Below are 22815 nucleotides of genomic sequence, written 5' to 3' on the forward strand. Positions count from 1 at the left end.
GTGTGCCTGCAAGCTCTTTATGTTATCCTCAGAGTTTTTAGAATGGTCTGTAGGAAGTATAGAGTAACAAAGATTTGATCGATTTCACTGGCAGAGGGTTGCAGGAGGTGGTGGCCACCGAAAATGGAGCTCGGGAGCCTGTTTCACTGGCAGAATGCTCGGGCCACCCCAGACCACCCCAACAGGAGTGATGTCAAGCTGGCCACACCCACCCTGGTTACACCCCCCTCCACCCCCCCAAGGTCAAACCTGATGCGGCCCTCAATGAAATCAAGTTTGCCACCCCTGGTCTATACTATAAACTATACTTAGCTGACAGGGGAAATACTGCTATATCTGTTACCTCTGTGCTATAGCTGGAGTAAACAAACTGAACTAAGTTGAAAAATTCGCATATTTTTTCTAATTAAGTAAAATTATGTACTGATGATACTAGAGTGTAATGAGAATGTTAAGCTATGAATCAAAAAAGTTATGGTTCCAATTCAAGGTATGAATTTACTCAGTGGCATTCAGGAGATAGTTGCTATTTGTTTTCTGTCTTCAGAAGTTCCAGAATGCTGCCCAGGAATTCTAAGTGGTCCAGTCTAATACCTCCAAAGAATACTGGTATAGTATATGAAATAACACTCTGCAAAGTTTATTTTTATGGAGTGCGGTGTTATAGAAATGCTAAGCATTAATGTTCTGATCTAATTCTGAGTATAGAATTCAAAGGAATTGCACTGACATAAAGTAACATTCAATAGTATTTGCGCTAAGAACATATTCACACAGGGACTAGGATTGGTCAATTCTTGATGACTGATTACCTACTTAGACTGAAAGTCCTTAGTATAATAATTACTGCCGGTAGCATTTAATTCTTATTTGTGCTAAACCTCACTGTGGTCATTAATGGATGAAGATGCAGTTGTGAATAGATTTTCACCTGAAGTACTTCTAGTGCAGAAGGTGGAACTCCATTAAGAAAATCTAAATACATTTATATTGCAACCACTCTGCTCTTCTTCTCACTAAAGGGCTAGTACCATAGATAAATATCAGTGCTTTCACATCTATAGGAATTGACTGGATTACTAGAAAAGCCGATTGGAGGGACCCTTCTTTTACTTATATTGTTATAATAAGAATATTTTATTTCACTCATTCACACATATTAATGTACTGTGATTGACATCAAAGGTTTTCTGCTCTATGATCATAATAAAAGCTTCTGATTTTTTTTAAATTTACTAAGAGCCTCATATTTGAAACTTACTAAGAGCCTCATATTAGAATTAATACATGAGTCAACAGTTTGTTCACTGGTCAATTAAACATTGTAAGTTAAATAATACTGAGCATGGCTAAAAGCATGTGAATATTTTAAATAATTGAAGGAAATCTAAATAATTTTAAATAAATAAAAGCTGCTACTGATTGTTTCAAAGAAAGCTAATTGTTCATAATTTTAAAACTCCTGGTTGTTTTGGCTTAATAGTTAAAATGGTTTTAAAATGGAGAATAGTCTTTCTATGCAGAGAATCATTGATTAAAATTGGTTCTTCTTTAAAATTGGTTCACACACAATTTAATCAAAGTTCAGTTGATCAAACTACAAATTAATCTCATTAAAGATTACATCCCAGTGCACACTGATCTAGTTTTATAAAAGACTTAATGAGAATTTGGTGTGTAACAGGCATACTCTGGAAAAGGTGGCTTCAGGCAGGACATGCTGAATGAAGACAACACTGATTAACTGTGTTGAACGATTCACATAACTAATTCAATCAAATCCACACACACACACACACACACAAAGAAATTTCATTGTCTAGTTTCTACTCACTCTACTACTTTTATATATTATATTTTTTGTATTACTCTGAATTTTGGAAAATAAAAAAAAATGAACAGTACAATGCTTACATGAACCCCTCTCCCAATTAAACTGATAATGCAAGAAGAATTTGAGGTACTGCCCAGTTCTCATATTAACACAGTTATAAAACAGGTGTTTAACCATGTTGTCATTTCATGAAGTATTGACATAAATTAATATTGCTATTTGAAAAGTCCAAGGCCCCCAACATTGTAATTTTGGGGCGGTATTAGAATCTCATCTTTCTTCCACCCTACTCTTGTTTGAAATTGTAGCAGTCATGGATGTCAGAATAGAATAAAATAATATTCTCAAAGTGGATACAGTAAAATAATAATTCAAAAGATTTATTCTTGTTCAATCATTTTGCTTTCTGGATACGTTGATTCATAATTTTCCAATGAATTATTTTGTCTACACACACAGTTTCTTCTTTGTTTGTTTTTTAAGAAAATCCATTAAAATTAACTCACCCCCAAAATGTCATTTCTCTACCTTGTGAAGACGTTTGTACTGGGAATTAAATATCAAATAGAGCAATAAAGACTAGAACATGCACTTCCATAGACACATAAGAATGTGATTTTTTTTACCTTCCTCTCTTTTGCGTTTGTTGCTTTCAGCACTGGGAGAAGTAATTCCCAGAATTCCACTAATCGAGTAGGAGGAGCCAGCTGAGTCTGTGCTTACTGAAGACACCTGCGTCACAGACCCTGTGGAGGCTGTAATTAGAAACAAATGAATCAATGGGCAAACCAACATGAAAAAATAAGCATGTGTCAACATCTTACAATCATCTCTTTGAGAAGGGAAGAGGAAGTGGCAGAGGGAAAGAGACTATATGCAGTCACTAGAATATCAGTTTCCAGTCTAGTCTCAGCTATCAGCTCTAGATACTATGACAAAAAAATGAAATAAATGTGGGCACCACAAAAATAATTCATTTTATCAGTGGCTAAAAATTCTGGAATTTTGCTTCTGGACAATATGAGATAGGGAAAGAAGGCCTCAGAACAGGTGGTGAAAAACTTAGGTTTAGTATTTTGGACCATTTATGATGTAGTAGTTAGTTTGTAAAGGTTCAAAATACTTCCTATGCATCATATTTATCATATCATACAACCACCTTCTAATTTATAATAGTGTTAATATCCCCATGTTAAGGTGGGAAATCTTTGCCTAAAAGCAGATTATGAGGTTATGGCTAAGTCAAATTATGAATCCAAGTTATGGATTTTCATCTGACTTTTAACTCATGCTTTCCTCTAGCTCACAAAAAATTGATAGTTGTCATTTCATTCTTTTCCAGGATAGCATATACAAGGCCATTTGCTCGCAATAAATTAGTCTGAAAAGGAATGCAGTTTTGAAACCCACCCCTGGTTTAAATTCCTTGTTATTGTGTGGCCCCAACAAGGGATTTAAACCAGGGGCAGGTTTCAAAACTCATCACTACCGGTTCACATTTGGGCGCATGCGACACTTTTGCACATGCGCAGAAGCGTCTAGTTGGGTGGGCGGAGCCTCCCACCACCGCTACCAGTTCTCCTGATCTGGGGCAAACCGGTAACAATCCACCACTGATTTAAATTTAATTTTCAATATAGATGTTCTAGGACACTTGCAGTCTAAAGAAAAAGAGGGTTGTAGTAACAATTGTTGCTACATTTGCATTTTATGTTTAGAATAAAAGAAAATAACGCTTCGGGTCTTGTGTATAACAGAATCTCTTGGTCTGCAAATGGCATTTCTAACAAAAGCAAAACACATAAATAACTAACATTCTTTTGTCCTTCAATATCATTCAAAATCTTCCCTGCTGGAGTAGACAACTCAGCCTGCCAAATGATACAACTCGCCTGCTTCAGTACTGAGTTAATTTGATTTCGTTGGAACTCTTGGAGCAAAATACACACTGAAATTGGAATTAAGTATGCAGAGTGCATATCAGTGCCATCCATTGTTGGTTTTATGGCTAATAAAGATCCAATTTAATTTATTTAAGAAGTTATATGTATTCTATGTAATTAGACTTCACAAATTCAGAAGTCAAACATGATTCAAAATCAGGAACCTTGGATAAGTAATTTCTCTGCCTGCTCCATTCCCCTCTCAGTATATTCACAAAAAACACCATCCACATCATTCAGTAGCTTCCCTTCTAGAGAAGCCTTAGAGATGCAGCAAAGGAGGTAGAAAGGACACATCAGGTGGATTAGAGTTCTTTCTGCTGAAGCCATGGAGTGGGGAAATACACATTTAATTTTTAAATATTTCTTATTTAAATAATTTGCATGACTATTCAACCTGAACAATGTGACTTTAGGAAGCTGACAGAAACATCCAAACAAAAACAATATGTCTAATAAAGTCAATAACAGGCAATTTGGCACACATTCATACCCTCTCCTGTTGGGCACTATTCATTCCAGCCCCCAAACTCAAGGGAACACACATAGCCAACGGGATCAGGTGCAACTTGAAGGGCATGAATGGGCTATCACTGCAATAGTGCAATATATGATATTCGCTAAAGATCCTAAAATTGAACTGAAGTGAGAGGGACAATTACAAATTAATAGATTGAAGATTTCTTCTCTATGGACCCATCCGTATCTTGAGATGAAATAACTGGAATTAAATCCATTCCGTCTCAAGTGAAATCAGTGAGATTATTCTGGAATGCATTTCCCTTTATTCTGTTTTAAAACTGTTCATATTTAAAACAAATACGTGCAACTTAATAAACTTGTTTTTAATCCAAATAAAATTTACTGAAATTCATTTCTCTCAAAACGTTTTACAGAGGGAATGTTTTTGTAAAGGCAATAAAATCAAGGTATCTATGGTAATCTGCTTTTAAAAATTAGTTCAGTTGAAGTATGTTGATTCCTCGTCTTTGGTTCAGCAAGAGCATATCGGCTTGAATATATTATGTAAGTAACTTCAAATTAGCTGAGTTTATTTTAAGGAGTTCTATTTCTGTGTCAGGGACTTGGCCAAAAAAACCCTATAAAGTCTATTACTTTTCAATGACTAGAGTTTGATGGTATGCATCTGAATTAGGTAAAAAGAGAGAGAGAGAGAGAGAGAGAGCGAAATAAAGTTTTCAAAGTTTTGCTACCTCTTCACTGAAAATTGCAACTGCACAAAGAATTATGGAAGGCTTGGTTGATAGAAGGAAAAAAAACACATTCAAAACTACTTACTGACTAATGGTGCAGAAAATGTTATGAAGAACTATCCTTTTCTTGATTTATTACTTTAATTATCTGACATTCTATAGACCCCCATTAGTAGGATGATATTTTTTTTTTTGGTTTAGATTTCAATTTTCTGTCTCATGGTGAAAGCTATTTATCATAATAATCAGTAAAATTCAAAACCTTTTAGCAGTATTTATAAAATTCATTTACCATGTTCAGCCCTTGGAGAATGATAAAGAAGGTGCATTAGTACGTGTGCTGAACTGTTTTATGCAGAATTTTCTGGCCATAAGAGTGATTAAAAGTTCCTTAGAATGAATACACACACACACATGCGCACACAATTTTCGTTACCTATGCTATGACTTGAGGCTGGGACTTGCTGGTTAGGTGGTTGCTGCACCTTTGTCCGAATAATCCTGCATAATAGACAAATTCCTACTTACAATTATATAAATAACAACAGAGAACAAATTATTTATGCAATATAATTAACAATAATGAATGTTATTGTTAGTTCAGTTCACTACTGTGGTATATCCCAGAGAGCATTACAGTGAACATCTGAAAATTTTGCTGAAAGAGTGTAAAAAAAAAAAGAGAGATTATATTCACAAAATTAATCATGTATTGAATACATTCTCAGAAGGATGGTAACATTCAGAAAAGCTTGGACAGTCAGAATAATATACATATTATTACCCCATCAAGACGAATTGAAAGAGTGACAATTGAGTAAGTGGACCAACATTAAATACAATACCAACAATAATTTGGTTGGTATTCCAACAACCAACACCTCCATTCCCACAAATCCTTTGATCCAAAGAAAGAAAGCTATATTTAAATCCCATTGACATTAATCAGATTTCAACTAATTATTATTACCACCAATAATTACCATGTCATTGGCTTCATGGAACTTAATGATGACTAATTTTATCAAGACTAAGGAAACTGAAATTACTGAATTAGATTTATTAATCTAAAATTAAGACAAAGGAAGCAGGGCCATTCATTGGAGAAAGAGTCAAAATCTGAAAGATGATGGGTACAACACTGTGATCCAAGCACAGCCCCTTTTGTACACGTGTGCAACACTAACACAATTGCAGATTTTGAGTAACCTTATAGATATTGGCTGAAGGGACCCCTTGTTATCATTAACCAGGTACTTGGTTTTGATTTCCTTACTTCTGGTGCCATTGGCTGATCACAAAATTGCTCCAAACATTAACATTATTTGAGATAAAGATTTTTCTGCCATTTATTTAAACTTAGACTATTCCTTCATTAACAAATTTATGTATTCCATCACAAACAAGGGATTTAACTTGACTTATTGACACATTTGCAACAATAACTATACATTTTTTTAATAAAAAATATTGGTTTATGTATATTTGGATGGGGAAAATACTATTGTGGACTAAATCAGGACATCTACTATATAGGACATCTACAGAGTAAGTAGATGTAGTAAGAAGAGCTAAAACAAGAGATCTACAGTATACGTAAATGGTGAGCTTGTCATTGATTTCAATAAGAACGAACTGATACACTAATCTTGTCTACCTGAAGTGCTGCCTTCCCAGTTATGAACTTACCCAGTTATCTAAATCAGAAGAAGGCCTGAAGAAGTTGCCCTTGCTGCCAGAGCTTAATAATAGAAAAGGGCCTTTTCCAGGTTCCAATTTAGAGAGGTGCATTTTACCACTACTTCCACCAATCTACCTGCTAATTGATTGCAATTTTATTGATTCTAATGTTGCAGCTTTTATAAGTTGGCTCAAGTGTTTATATAAGCAGACAGCCAGTATACAAATTCAATATCTTAAATGAATAAAGTCTTCACTCAACTAACGTTCTATTAATTGCCCATAATTCTATGCATATTATGCTATGCTATGCTATGCTATGCTATGCTATGCTATGCTATGCTATGCTATGCTATGCTATGCTATGCTATGTTATACTATTCTACACATCCAGCACATATAATATTTATGTGCTCCAGTTTAATTTATTCTCATTTGTTAATTTTTCAGACTTAGAATATATTTTAGAAGAAAATAATATTCAAGTATATAAAACCCTGTTTTCTGGGTTTTATATACAACCCAGAAAACAGCCACAGAAATGTTGGACTGATCATGTAACTCAATTCAAGGTTTAAACAGTACAGAACAGCATGTCTAAGCCTTCATCTTGAAGTAGATGATGGGATGGTGGGATGATTATCATGATGATTATGTTTATCATGATCATGATCATGGTGATATAAATAATTTTAATAAAGTAACTGAAAAATTATTGCCACAAATTATTTACTTTCCCAAGTTTGCACAATTCGCCAGTCTATGAACAACACTGGTTAAGTCCTTGTATATCAGAGGACCAACATAAGTTTATTTTCCCAAATATATAGTTTAAAGCTATGTACTTAAAACAAAATCTAGAAGCAAGTTTTATATGTAGAGTTAAGCAGCAATTTTTTGCCGAGCACAACCATGTTATTCTTGAAAAGGCTCATGGATGTTGCATTTATGGTTAGTAAATCTAAGACCTTATGGAGAAAACAGCGGGGAATTAAATCACAAACTAAGTCATGATTCAACATGTTAAAATCCCTCAAACTTTTCTTAGCCTATAATAAAGATAATATAGAACAATGCCATAATAAGTAGATCTTTAATAAACCTACAAAAAATAGAACTTTATAATAATGCTAAGTTTGGATAAAAGAGAATATTTGAGGGATTTTAACATGTTGAATCTGAGTCTGGTTGTTTTCTTACAAACATTTCATTATATCATCAGTGTGTCATCAGCACTGATGATGTTACCTAATCTGAGTAATGAAACTTCTGCAAGAAAGCAACCAAGCTCAGAGAGAACCAAGGACCCTTCAGTGTTACATTTCTTTATTGAGATTTTAGCGGTACACAGTTTTTTACAGAATTCCTCACATTCACAAGCATACTTGGACACACCATCTTAATTTCAAACCATCTAGTTCTTCAATTCTTATGATTAAAAAAAAACCAGTCCTGCCACTAAATGACTTTATGGATATTCAGATTTGGAGGGGGGGGAATTGATATATAGAGAATTTTCTGTGAGTGTTCAAAGGTACACAAAGCGAACTCACATCGAGTGAAAAGTGACTGGATAAATAAGCCTCTATAACAAGAAATGAAACACTGTGATCTTGTATAAGTCACTGATTTGCCTCTCATCACTCTCTTACTGTCTTCATGTCAGTCTACACATCCATGCCCAGAGAACAAAGAATAGTAAAGGCACTAAAGCTGGAAGGAAGCCATTTCATGGCCAGTTTCCAGACTGCAGTTTCCAACCACAATGTCTAGCTATCAAAGCCCATTGGTCCAAAACCAAACAATGGCATTATAGTTTGGATGGTATATGAATTGTCTGTGACATTTGTCCATTCACTTATGTCCCTCCACTTATCAAGTCAGAACTATAAAGCATTCAATCACTAGAGGTGATTTCAAGTTTAGTTGTCATCCAGAAAACATTTCTTTTCCTTTCCTCACTAGACCAAGAATATAGGCAAAGGACGAGCTGTGCCAGCAATGTGTTTTATAACACATTGGAATAAAAACAGGACCCCTTGCTGTGAATACCCAGCTCAGAGGAAAGAATTAAAAGCCAATGAACTTACTTCCAACACTATGATTCCAGATACAGGTAGTCCTCAACTTACAACAATTCATTTAGTGACTATTCAAAGTTATAACGGCACTGAAAAAAGTGATTTATGACCATTTTTCACACTTGCAACCTTTGCAGCATCCCCCATGGTCACATGATTTACGTACAAATGTTTGACAACTGGCTCATATTTATGACAGTTGCAGTGTCCCAGGGTCATTTTGTTACCTTCGGACAAGCAAAGTCAATGGGAAAGCCAGATTCACTTAACAACTATGTTACTAATTTAACAACTGCAGTGATTCACTTAACAAATGCGGCAAGAAAAATCGTAAAATGGGGCAAAACTCACTTAACAAATTTCTCACTTAGCAACATAACTTCTGGGGTCAATTGTAGTCGTAAGTCGAGGACTACCTGTATATGATTTAGATGATGCCATTTATTTTATTGAGTTTTAACTGCCACATGATGTATGAAATCAATATTAAGATTAGCTGCTCATGAACATAATTATCTTTACTTAGAGACCCTCTGGGCCTAAAATTTCTTATGAGCTATGGAAATTCTCTTCCTCAACATCGGACCCTGAAGAATCTTTTCTTTGTTGTTGATCCCTCACCTCTTTGTAGCAGATCTGTGGGAGGGAAAGCATTACAGAAAAATAATTGGTGAAAATCACTTTCCTCCCTTAGATATTTCATCAGCAGTGCTTCTCATGTACCTGGTTCCCAGACTCATGATATAATTAAAGATATATAATCCAACTGTATACAGTATTTACAGTATTTATAATTTGTAAACATGTGTGTGATGCCATTTGTTCTTTGTACCTAGTTCTGAATGAGATTGCACTGTCCCAGTTACTTAATCTCAACTTGTGACTCCTGCTCAAGGAGCAGGTTGCAGTCATGGCCAGGAAAGCCTTTTTGCCAGTTCATCTGGTGTAGCAATTGCTTCTTTCCTGAATCAAGAGTTCCTGCACTCAGTCATTCAAATGCTGATCATCTCATACTTGGACTATTGCAATGCACTCTACAAAGGCTACCCTTGAAGAGTATTTGGAAGCTACAACTGGCGCAGAATGAAGCCACACAGACAGTTCTTGCTGATATTACACTGGTTGCCAGTTTGCTTCCCAATCCGAATTAAGGTTTGGGTTCTTACCTTTAAAGATTTTCACGGCATGGATCCAGGTTATCTGAGGTGCCATCTCACCCCATGAGACTGGCCTGACCCGTCTGTGCCAGCAGAAAGGCCATGCTGAAGATTTCATGAGTCAAGGAATTTTTGTGGGCATGGTCCAGGAAGAGTTTTTCTGCTGTGGCTCCTGCCCTCTGGAACATCATGTCCCCTGAGGTAAGATACACAGCTTTTGGTCTTCCAAAAGGAATCAAAGACCTGGATCTGCCAACTGGTCTGGGATGCCAATGGGCTTGTGTCATTCTGGAAGTGGTTAATGGACTAAGATAAAGCTCCACCTTTCCCTATATCATTCTTCCTCCCTTTCTTCCCATCTTTATTAATTTTAACTCAACTTTAGTGTTAATATTTATTGTTTTAATGTTTTAAATATTTTATCTTATTGTTTTTAATTGATTGTAAGCTGCCTAGAGTCACTTCTTGAATTGCCTCTAGGTGAGATGGAATTTAAGTTTAGTAAATAAGAAATAAGAAAAATAACAAGAAAGGCAAAAAAAAAAAGTCTGAATAGTGGAAGTAGCAGTATCTGGAGGCAGCTGAATAGAAAAGAAGGAATTGGAGAAGATAACAAGATACAAGTCCTGCAACTAAAAATAGAACAATTGTGGCAAAAGAAAGCAGAGGAAGTACCAATAGTCATAGGGGTCTTCGGTAGAACTCCAAATAGACTAGGGCCACACTTGAACACTGTCGGCATTGACAAAATCACCACCAGTCAATTGTAAAAGGCAGCTTTACTCCGAACAGCTTACATCCTGCAACAATATCTTTAAAGGTTCCCCTCGCACATATGTGCTAGTCATTCCCAACTCTAGGGGGCAGTGCTCATCTCCATCTCAAAGCCGAAGAGCCAGCGCTGTCCGAAGACGTCTCTGTGGTCATGTGACCGGCATGACTAAACACCAAAGGTGCATGGAATGCTGTTACCTTCCCACCAAAGTGGTCCCTATTTTTCTACTTGCATTTTTTATGTGCTTTCGAACTGCTAGGTTGGCAGAAGCTGGGACAAATAACGGGAGCTCACCCTGTAACGCGACACTAGGGATTCGAACTGCTGAACTGCCGACCTTTTGATCTTTAACACTATCAAATATTTCAATCTTTAACACCATCAAATATCCACATCTGCCTATCCCAAGTCCTTGGGACAAACTCAATAGGTGGACAAAAATGCCGAAAACCAGTCTGAGCATCTGGCTGACTGTACCACAAACCAAAATAATAATAATAATAATAATAATAATAATAATAATAATAATAATAATAATAATAATAATGTGTATTCAGAGAACATGTCTGGAACAAAGTCCATTGCGCAAGCTAAGCAAATCCAGTTCTATAATTTGCCTGGATCATACAGCAACCATAACCATCAATTTGTATGCATCGATCTGTAATAAAACCATGTGTCTATAAAAAGAATAAATATTTATCTTTTCTTCATTGTCTTGTTATTTTATACTCCCCATTCAATGCCTATCACTTTTTTTTCTCCACATGACCAAGTTTTAGATTACAAAATATTTGGAGCAAGGATTTCTCTAATTCAAAAATAAAGACATCTTCAAATTGAACTCAATTCCTGGGGACAACATAGATTTATTCTATAAAAGGAAAAAAGAGTAGTGAAGGAGAAGAATATAAAAATCAATTACTTAAAGCACCTGGTGTAAATTAAAATTAAGATAAATTTTACATCAGCATGAGATCTTTATACACAAGAGAATGTATTTGTCGCTTAAAATGTTTTTGGTGAATGGCTTCCATAAAGGCCGGTAACAAAATAAAAAGCGTATATGATTTCTTTAAAATTAGCCTCATTGAACTCAGCAAAAAATTATCTGTAGTTATATACTGAATTCTAATCCAAGCTTCATAAAAGTGGCATGAATATTGCTGAACCCAGAGCTAGTTCCTTGATTTGTAGTAAGTGTAAGAAACAAACATTATTTTAAGATAACACAAGCTGAGGTAACTTAATCAAAGGCCAAGAATATTTGAACTTCTTCCAGTTACAACATATTGATATTAATATGACTAAGCTAGCTTTAACTAATGAACATTTTTAATTAGATTGTAGGTCAAGCTATTAATTTACTTTTCAGTCTTACCCAAATATGTTATTTGATTAGGTGATATAAAATTTCTTAAATTATATGTGTGATAGCAAGAATGTAGATTTATGTAGCTGGTCACTGCAGAACTATCACTTTGATCCACAATCCTATAATATTTGTAGCAGAAAAGAAAGTAAATCTAATAACTGATTCAAAATTCATCAAAAGTGCAGATAACTAGAATTTCTGTTTTAGCCTATGTGATTAATTATTGTGCTTTCACTTCATTTAGAAAAGAAATCAACTTTAATGTTTTAATAGCACTTCAAATAATCATTCCCCTCACAAAAAAGCTGGTAGCACATATTTTCCATTAAAATTAATGAAATATGTTAAATTGCAGGTAGTCTTCTTAATTTTAATCCAAATTTAAGCCAATGTTCTTCATGTTATAAATATACATGAAGCTATGTAATTCAACTGCAAAATACTTAGTTATTTAAATACAATTTGACAATCCACTGAAAAACTGACATTCTTCATTTTTGTATACTGAACATTTTTCCTAGTCTCTGATGATTGTAAATATTTTACTATTAAAATGCTAAACATTTTGTGGCATTCCAAAAATGTTTGAATCCTTAAATAGAAATATAACATAATATGTAAAGCTTGATTTCATGTTGATTTGTACAGATGGAATTTTATTATTAGTTATATTGAAAATATAAACTTGAGATGAATAGAAATTAGTAGGGTTATGCAGTGATTCAGAAAAATCTGGAAAGAGACTTTGAACACAACTTGAGCAGTTGTAACTTTTCCTAGGACCAGGTAGCTGGCCTCTGCAGCAGTTTTAAATAGTTGCAAACAGCTACGATATATTCATTTCCAGAACATTCCAAGGCACCTTTCTGGAATCAAAGCTAAATCATGACAAAGTCCTTTAATGTTATTGTTGTCTTTATATATAAATACATAACACTTATACATCATGTATGTCTTTGATTTACCAAACAAATTTATTTAATTTTAAATCGAATATATTCTCTGTACCAGCAAACACCAGATAGCATGCCTGAAAAGTCTGTATGATGGACATGATATTTAAAAGATTCTTTGGATGCATATTAAGGTTTTTTTTCTGTTCATAATAAAAGTGACCAGGATAAAGATACAAATTTATATTCTATTATATTTATTATATGTTTACCTTTTGCAAGATTCTGGGTTCCTGGGCTTAGGTTTTGAGTCTACAAATTAGATTTCTTGAAGTATTTGTATTATATCTGTATTGATATTTTTTTAAGAAAAAAATCTCAGCTGCCAATTGTCTATTTATTTTGCAGTTTCTGTTTTTCTTTTGCCTTTTTTAAAAACATTGTTAGCCACCCGGAGTCACTTCTTTGAGATGGGTAGCCATATAAATTGAACGAATACATATAAATAAATACATAAATGAGTTTGACTTATTCTATAACAACTCAGAACTACCTACAATATCTCAGGAAATTTGAGATGTACTATCAAATTGCAAGAAATGCTAGCAAAACTAGCTTGAATTTCTATCAGGAATTTGAACTATGCTGCATATCTTAATATAGAACACTTTTCTTAATAGTGTTAATGCTTCAGTAATTAATATAACAAACACACCAGATAATAAATTCGCAGTAATCTACTTCTGATCAAAATGTGAATTTAAATAGAACTTACAGAGGAAAAATAGATAGTGTATCATATCTAAATGATATTTCAACTCTTATGGAACATGTATCTGGGATGTGATGAATTCCTACTGTAGGCGCTAGGATGATAGGATGGGTATTTTAAATGTTGTAAGCCACACAAAGACACTTATGTGTGAGTTGGGTGGTTATATAAATTTGTTTAATAAATAATAAAATCAATGACCAACTCTCCTTGAAAAAGCAAAAAGTATACATATTTGTAAGCGTAACTGTTTTTGGCAACAGAGAAGCTCAAATCACCAAACCTCCATAATACACAGTTCTATTTTTATAGCATGTTTTGTATTAGAATTGCAAACTATTTACCAAAATTTACCCAAAATCTGATAGATTCTGTCATGTTCTCGTCATATGCTAAATAATAATAAACTTCATAGATTCATTACACCAGTCAAGAAATTGAACTTACCAGTTCCAGCCTAGATTCTCCATCTTTGTTTGAATTGTCAGATAAATTATTGATTTCCTTTCAATACAATGCTAATAAAGATGCAGGAAAATCTAGAATATCTGATCTTTCTCCTAGTTTATTTGTTCCTCATTTCTTAATTGTATTAAGTTTGGAGTAATTTCATTATATGACAAATTAATACTGTCATCTTCTCCTGAGAATTCAAATGTCAGCGTGTCAGTCTATAGGAACACACACACAAAATCTGGAATCTAGGACAAATGTTGTAATACTTTTGTTAATCTTATATGTGTGCATATTTTTTTTTATTTGATTTATATGCCGCCCTTCTCCGGAGACTCAGGGTGGCTTACAATGCGTTAAGCAATAGCCTTCATACTTTTGTATATTTATACAAAGTCAGCTTATTGCCCCCACAAACTGGGTCCTCAATTTACCTACCTTAGAAAGGATGGAAGGCTGAGTCAACCTTGAGCCTGGGGAGATTCGAACTTGCAGTAATTGCAGGCAGCTGAATGTTAATAACAGGCTATTAGTCTGCTGCGCCACCAGCGTATAAGTATGCATTATTTCTACCATCCCATATTAGAGATTGTTTCTATTTGGCTCAGTGAAGCAAACTTAGATGAAAACTTAACTGACTGGTACATACGGATTTTGCAAAAAAACAGCCATGCAAATAGCCAAAATAATCCTGTGTCATTTTCAGATAATAACGAACACTGCCAAAAAGCATCTCTACTGTGCAGTCTAAAATAATCTTACCTGTTAATTGAACTAACGCTGGGCACTGTGTCATTATCGCACACTCTTTCTGCTAAAAGTCTGTCCCTGATCTCCCAAGCAAACATGGTGGGGTTTTGGCGTTTATATTCTGCAATTTTTTCTACTACTTTGGGCGTGGCAACCTTTGGCTTTGAACCTCCAATAACTCCAGGCTTAATGCTTCCAGTCTCGTAATACCTAGGGTAAAATGCAGAAAAGAAAAGCTTAGGTTTAGAAAGCATTTTAATTATAAGCTCTCCTCCCACCTCCAATAAATGATAAGAATTTAAGAATGGCACAAATTAGGTTTTAGCATTTTCAATAGGAATATATTAACATATCTTTACGATATTGCATCACTGATATTAATAATATATTCATTTCTTTTCTTAGATTTTTGACATTATATATTATTTAAAGGGAGTAACTACAATACTGTTGCATGCATTTTTTGCCAGCAAAAAAATGAGTTAAAATATCATGCTTGAATTTAAAATTATCTCAAAATCTGTATCATTAATCTGCAACAAAATTAAATCATACCAGTATTTTGACTCTGCCGTATTTATAGGAAATTGTCAAAGACATGATATAGACATAAAGTGTTAAATTAGCATCATTTTAGAAAAGGAAGGAACTTAGTGACTATGGGAATTTGAACAGTCATTAAATGAACTATTGTAAATCGAAGACTACCTACATACAATAGTGACTGAACTTCGGTATATACTTTGTTGAGGAATTTCCACATTTATTGTTAGAGATGAATCTCTCTCTCTTTTTTTTTTCTTGGTACTCTCTATTTGTGGCCTAATAAATTGTTAATCAAAAAAGTAGAATACTGAAGTGAAATTCGACTACAGTCTTTCCCGAGTGGTCCCCTCCAAATATGTTGTATTTAATCCCTCATTCGGTTTGCCCTGCACATTGGGAATTGTGGAATTGAAATCCAACATATCTGGAGCTCATCTTTTGGGGAATAATTATCCAAAAAATGTAAGGTTTGCACAGAATCCTAAGGAAAAGGTTCCCATCCAATATGTCTGCTAGCTTTTTTAAAAAAATGACCTGCTCTTCAGTTCCAGTTTGCACAAGCTGTTTATTGGTGAAAATATGTCTAAATCTTTACATTCTGAGTGGCAGAGCCCCAATTATGGAATTTTCTCCCAAAGACTGCTCAGATGATCCTTGTGCTGCCTTCTTTCAGAAGATGAATCTCGTGACTCTTTTTCACCTGGGCATTCCTGGGTAACAACTTATTGAAAGCCAGTCTTCTTCTGGGTTAACTGCTACTTTGTTTTTATTAATAAACTTTATTTAATGTATTTATTGTTAGAAGAAACACTTCCCAATTGCAGGCTCCTGCTTTGTGAAATAGGAGGTTTGACTTGCCAACCTTTTATTAGCCTTCCAAAAATTGGAGCAAATGGCTCTCTTCCAGAGGCCTTTTAAATAATTAATTAAAATTGCTGCATTAAAATATTAAGTGTAATTCAAAAACTGTTTTAATTTAAATTAATGATAATCCTTTTTATGCTTTTATTGTTTTAGTTTATATGATTATGGTAAGGATACTTTTAGTTCTGTAAATTGCCAGGATTAAATGGTTTCAAAATCTAATAAATAAACCAATATTGTGGGTTTTATTATGATGGATTTACTTAAATCTGTTTGCATGATATTGTTGTGAATTGCACTAAGATCCTCTGGCAGGAAGAATGATATAGAAATAGAATAATAAATAAAATAAAATAACACCTCTGGTCCAAATTTAATTGTGACTTTCTTATATATGCAATAATTATCATAGAATAAGTAACAATGTGTTTATGCCTAACAATGATTCATTTATTAATTCAATTAATCAATTTTTAGGGCCACTCAATCGCCAAGAGACTCAAGACAGCCCTTTAATAAGAAATAAGAACATTTAGGTGCCTTCAGAGAATAATTTTTCTGCTTTGATCACATTATCTGACTTTAATCTAGTTAAACTAAAAAAAGTTCATTTTAAATCAATGTATTCTCTTCAAACCCAATAGAAATCAACCAGATTTAATGCAGACATTTTTCATGTCACTCCAAATTTATGAAATGGAACTTTTAAAATGCTTAATTTCCTGCCTTAGGCTTTGCTGATTAATAATTTATTGTTGTATTTTGGTTTTGGTCAGTTATGAAAATTCTGGAAGCACTTGACACCAAAATTTAAGAGCTAGGTACCATTTCAGAATGATTAGACACTACCTTTTAAGGTATCTCAGAATTATTAAATTATATTCCCACTCTTGGGGTGCTAAAAGTGAGAAAAATGGCTTGCCAAAAGAAAGTGTGGCAGTAGTGAGTTAAACCAGAGATGTAAGGCGTCTTAACTGGTCTGACATGTTGTTACCTAGGGATACAGCAAGTAGCATCACCCATTCAGTAAAACAAGGTATATCATACCCGAAGTCAGTCAAATTGCACTGTCAGCATGAGGCAGAAAATCCAAAAATATCTTTCCCCAACACCACCAGTAAAAATACAATAATAGCAGATTAATAACAATTGACCCTCTTTGTAATACTTGACATTTGGCCCTTAAATTGGCTGTTTTAATGAGCTCAATGGCAGGCAATGGCCCTATTTAAACCATTAGCCAGTGCTAATGAAAAGAAGACAGTTTGGATCTGGTTTGAGATCAGTCAGTAAAATGCCTTGCATTTTTTTTTAAAAAAAAGTTAAGTAAATAAGATCTGATCATTGGGATTTGATTTTTTTTATCCTAATGTTATCACCCCCACTTTGCCTTGGAGCAAGTAATGACTAATATTTACTTTGTGTCATGACCAAACACAACAATACAAACTGAATTATTTTACAAATTAATATACAGTTGAAGAAAGCTATAGCTTTCCAAACCTGGCTTGACCAAAAAAGCCACAAAACTGCCTCACATTCAAATTGTAGTTACTTCTGGAATTCATCATGCTGTCCATTTACACATACCTCTAGTAATGATATTCTCAAGCTCTATTGGCCACAGATTCATAACTCCTATCAAATTATTGTTATATATTTTGTATTTCCAACTATTTCTTTTGCCCCATGGTTAAACTTGAAACATGGTTGTAAATTAAGAAATACTGATTCCCAAGATGGAATGAAACTTGATATATGTCTGGCTTCTCTTATTTTTTTAGATACACACAAAGAGAAGAAAAGAGTGTTCTCCAATTACACTGACATTTTATGAACTGTAATTATTACTTATGAAAATAATGAGCTATGAAATTTCAATTTATTATTGACAACTTAAGTGACAAAGCTCCAGAACTTGATTCTTAATTCCATAATAATGCAAATACCCCTAAAGACAAAATCTATTCTGAAACATTAAAACTATTACATGTTCTTTCTGACCTGTTTACTTGTTTCAGTCATTGATACTAATGAAAATGATTATCTAGTCTTCCGAGAGAATTGAAGAAGGGAAAATAAAGCAGGATAGCTTAAAACCAACATCTGCCATTAAGAAATAGGACTTAACATTCCAGAAATATTAATGTTCTGGTCTAATATAAAAAATAAAATATATGAAAATATGTAATTGTATAATACTGTTGACTTTTATTTTTCCTTGCATTTACTAGCGTGCCTCTTTTAAGAAATATACATTGCATTACAACTTCTAACACTTCAGTTTTAAGGCTATTTATTGAAAAGTAGTCCTGATAAAATCAGCAGAATATTTCCAGAATAAGTTAACTTTTAGAATTCAATATTAGATCACACACACACACACACACGAAGTCATATTTCTCCATATATAAACCTACAACTGTGTTTCATTCTCTTATTTATGCTTGTATCAAATAATTGTAAAGAAAAATATCCATTTTTTAATATTTGTTGACCTCCCATATGTCTTCTGTTGACCGACAGCCAACACGAAGTATAGAGATAAATCAGATTCATAGCTATATTTAATATGTTAAACATCATGTTTTAATAACAGTGGGAAAGTTTTGCGCTCACAATTAAGAAACTTACATAATTAGATTAAAGAATAAGTTTTTAATGGGTTATAATTTAGCAAAGTATTTAAAATAAAAGTTCTGCTCGAGTTCATTAGAAATTGTACTTTTGGTTTACAGTACTAGATCCAGACCTTCACACCTGTGTGCTATGACTAGCTAGCAAAGAAGAAGTGATAAAAGTGATTTTAAAAATGTCATATAGGAAAAGTATATAAAAAATAACAGTTTTGTCTTGTACATAGGTAGTAAAATTTAATCAAATCTATTATGTTCATTTTTGTCGTCATTCCAAGTAGGTTCGTGCAAGATTGTTAAATAGATGACCAAATATTGACTTTTTTTAACTTTTGCAAATTTCCAAACCTATCTATTCAGGTGAGGGGAAACAATATATCCATAACACCTAAAACACTGATAAATTTTAGAATGAAATATTTTTATTTAGGCAAAAATATCGCTAATGTATTGGAAATCAATGTGGTATATCTAACAAACTACCCTTGGTGAGAACAATTAACTAATTAGTTCTAATTTATTTTTCCCTTATATAAATTTAATGTGTATGTCCAATCTTATTAAATCAAGAAAAAACTTACTGAAGCATTATATTGATGTTCAAAATCATGATGCTGTCTCAGACATACCATTTCTCAATCTACATTTATATTATTGGAAATTATTCTCTTTGTTTTTTTTAAATAAATGTTACTGTTGTTGCATTGCTTAGATCGGAACAATAAAACTGAAGTATCATTAATACTATTACATTATTTGTATATTCAATTTGTCCTTATTTACAATTTAATTCCATTGCAAAATAAAATACTCATTTTTATATATATAATTACAAAAAGGAATTTTTGTAGGAAGGATAGTAAAACTATCCATTTAATAGGCAAAACCAGGGCTTGACTTCTCAAAATTAGAAATTGTTTTGTTCAGAAAGTCTTATAACCAAGAAAATTATTTGGACTGCAGTGTAAAACCTCGGTCAAATGTACATTTAAATATTAAAGCCAGAAGTTCATGGAGTTCAGTTCATTTACTTGAAAGTAGACTCAAAGAGGCCAGTAGAATTATTGCTAAATTAGCACACTAAATTATTGGATTGCAGAAAGAAAACAAGTTTTCCTTTCACTTAGCAGTAACTTCCGGCAATTTTTCAGGTGAGTTCAGAGATTCAGTGGGAAGTTTATGGTACATATTACCGAAATCACAAATTCAAGAAGATAAATAAAGCATTTTCCAGCCACAATTTTCAACTATTCTTATTATTGGCTTAGTCACCTTTCTGCTAGCTGAACTGTTTCTTAGAATAACTCCAACACACAAACACCATGCATTATTTTTCTTTTTTTCGGAATTGGTCTGATTCACTTTGATCTGCTTTTACCTGCCAAGAATTTTGCTGACGCAGCCATGGCTGACTCGCAATTGCCTGGAGATGTCACAAGGTCGGACACCTTGATGGGCAAGTTCCACAATCCTTTGGCGAACAACATCAGGCAGCGGCCGACCATTCACAAAAACACCCCCTAATTGATTCACTCCTCCATGTCCTGAAAGATATGGGGGGAAATAAACAAAAAACAAGCAGAGAAAAAAATACATCTTTGTGACTGTTTAGAAAATGCTTTAAAAGGCTTCCTGCAGCTATGGCTTCCCCTCTACCATTAAGCAATGAATAACTTCTTCATAAGAGTTTGGACATTTCTGAAATGCTAGTTATGGTTTATTTGCTCAGAGGAGGACGAACAATGTTATTTACTAAAACCTAATTTGACACTGATAGCAATTTTACACTTGTGTAACTCTAATTACTTCAATAATTACCCAAGATTATGTGGCATGAGATTCAGGCCTCCAATTTGAAAAAAAAAAAACTCTTAAAAGTTATTTTTAGGCCAGTCCGCAACTCATCTGGCACCAAAAAATTATGAATGATAGCTATCAAATTTAAGGTGTAAATCTGAAGCTAAAATTCCTAACATGCTTGTTTTAATACCATTAAATTCAATCAGATTTACTTGCATGTAAATATATTTACAGTAAGTGTGCCAGTTTAACTTTGATGGTAAATAAAGCCAAGCCATGTTCATCTCTGAAGGAAATAGGGCCAAATTTAAAAAGGTGGCTCCATTGATGGGACTTTCAAAAGTATTCTGTTTTTCTTTCAATATCATAGCTCAGTTATTAATGCCTTATATAAATGACTCTGTGTGTGTAGTAACTTCAGATTTACATATTTTACAATGCCTATGAAAATATTAGGGCACTATATTGCGTGGCTCAGCGAGACAAGGTTATTTTTTTCCTTATATATACATTTTCACTATTTTTTTTAATAAGTTGAAACATCTGGTGTAAAATGGTTTCCAACTAGATAAATAGTAGCTAACTGGATAAAACCAATAAGCATGAAATACAGTGCCATGGAATAGTGAGAAAATATAATTAACTCTGAAATTGTTCATCAGACAAACTATAATAAAGTAGTAGCAATGTTGAACACAAATAATTGCAAGAGCCAGCATTATTGGCAAAACTGAATAAAGTAATTTCTCTATTTACAGAAGGCTTGAACGGAACACAATCTACTAACTCAGCATTAAATAAAAATCTAGTTAACTATATCATCCATGTTTATTAAGATCAACAATGTTACTATTGATAAACTTGACAGGGTCTGCATATATCTTCCAAAACTGATATATAGTGAAAGTCCATTATATATGCAGAATTAACTGAAAAATGGTGTTTTGCCCCGGAATTGAAGTTTAGCTAGTTTTATGTTTATTGTTTTGTTTGAATTACTAATATTTTATTTGACCTTTAGAACATTGTCTAAGGAAAGAAGGAAAGAAAGGGTAAACCAAAATTATAAGTATACTTTAGCAGATTGTTAAAAGAATAGAATGTTCAGGCATTGTTTTTACTATCATTAACTATGACTCTGATAATTATTGTTCAGTGTCTTAACTGCACAGTTTAAAAAATTCCTCAAAATTACAATGTCTTTGCAAAGGGATAGCAAATTTCAGCTCATAAAAAATGTAATCTATAAATATGATCTTTATAGATTTACAAACTTAAATAGAATTCCAGCAATTTGGAAAGAAATCTAATTCATCAGTTAATATGCACTGTATATTACTCTAATCTGGAAGTGTGCGTTAAGTTACAGTTTCTTCCGTGAAACAGTTCACTGTCAAGGGAATAACCTAGAGTTAGTGAAACTGAGTCTCTTGGACTAGTTAAACAAGGCAAGATAGTAAACACTGTAGCTTTCCGAAGCTAACAGACTTGCAGCCAATAATATGTTGTATTATTGCTGCAATGTATCAAAAATATATTTAAATATAAGGGTAAACAGGATAGGAAGTGGAAGAAGGGGGACAGAAAGAGAGAAGCATAAAAACAGAAAGAAAATCCATTATATCTTGAGGTAGAACTTCCATTAAGGCTAGGGAATGCTTTAATTCTACAATAATTGCAGTTCCTCTATACAGTTTAGTCAGATCTGTTAATAAAAGATAGCAAACAGCTGCTGAACCCCTTAAAACTGAGCCAGTATTTGTGGGGTTTAAGCAGTTTAATATATTGTACAGAACTGTAGCCTAACTGAATAAATCTGCAAGGCTCTATCTATGCTGCAATTTGCAGAAGCAAGTGTAAAAATTGCATTTCCAGAATTGCATATATTTAATTTATAAGAAAAATAAGAAAATAAACTAGAGAGCACAAGTGATAGTCAAATCAATGACCAAGTCTAAAAAAGCTGACATTCATACTTGATGTGTGTGGTGTGTGTATATCAGAAGGATTGTTACTCTACCTTCCCAAACTCAGTCTGGTTC

The 22815-nt window shown here is 33.5% G+C and overlaps 1 protein-coding gene across 1 annotated transcript in view; it reads right to left on the reverse strand.

The window, feature by feature from the left end:
• PAX5 (paired box 5) overlaps positions 1 to 22815 on the reverse strand; it is a 228626-nt gene that overhangs the window by 200905 nt on the left and 4906 nt on the right. Inside the window, exons 2-5 of the mRNA XM_034410762.3 lie at positions 20352 to 20517; positions 14940 to 15137; positions 5428 to 5492; positions 2461 to 2589 (exon numbers count right to left, since the gene is read on the reverse strand). Coding sequence (XP_034266653.1) covers positions 2461 to 2589; positions 5428 to 5492; positions 14940 to 15137; positions 20352 to 20517 — 558 coding nt within the window. The remainder of the gene's footprint in view (positions 1 to 2460; positions 2590 to 5427; positions 5493 to 14939; positions 15138 to 20351; positions 20518 to 22815) is intronic.

This window comes from Pantherophis guttatus, chromosome 2, assembly GCF_059756535.1.
Source record: "Pantherophis guttatus breed Tessera chromosome 2, ASM5975653v1, whole genome shotgun sequence".
NCBI lineage: Eukaryota > Metazoa > Chordata > Lepidosauria > Squamata > Colubridae > Pantherophis > Pantherophis guttatus.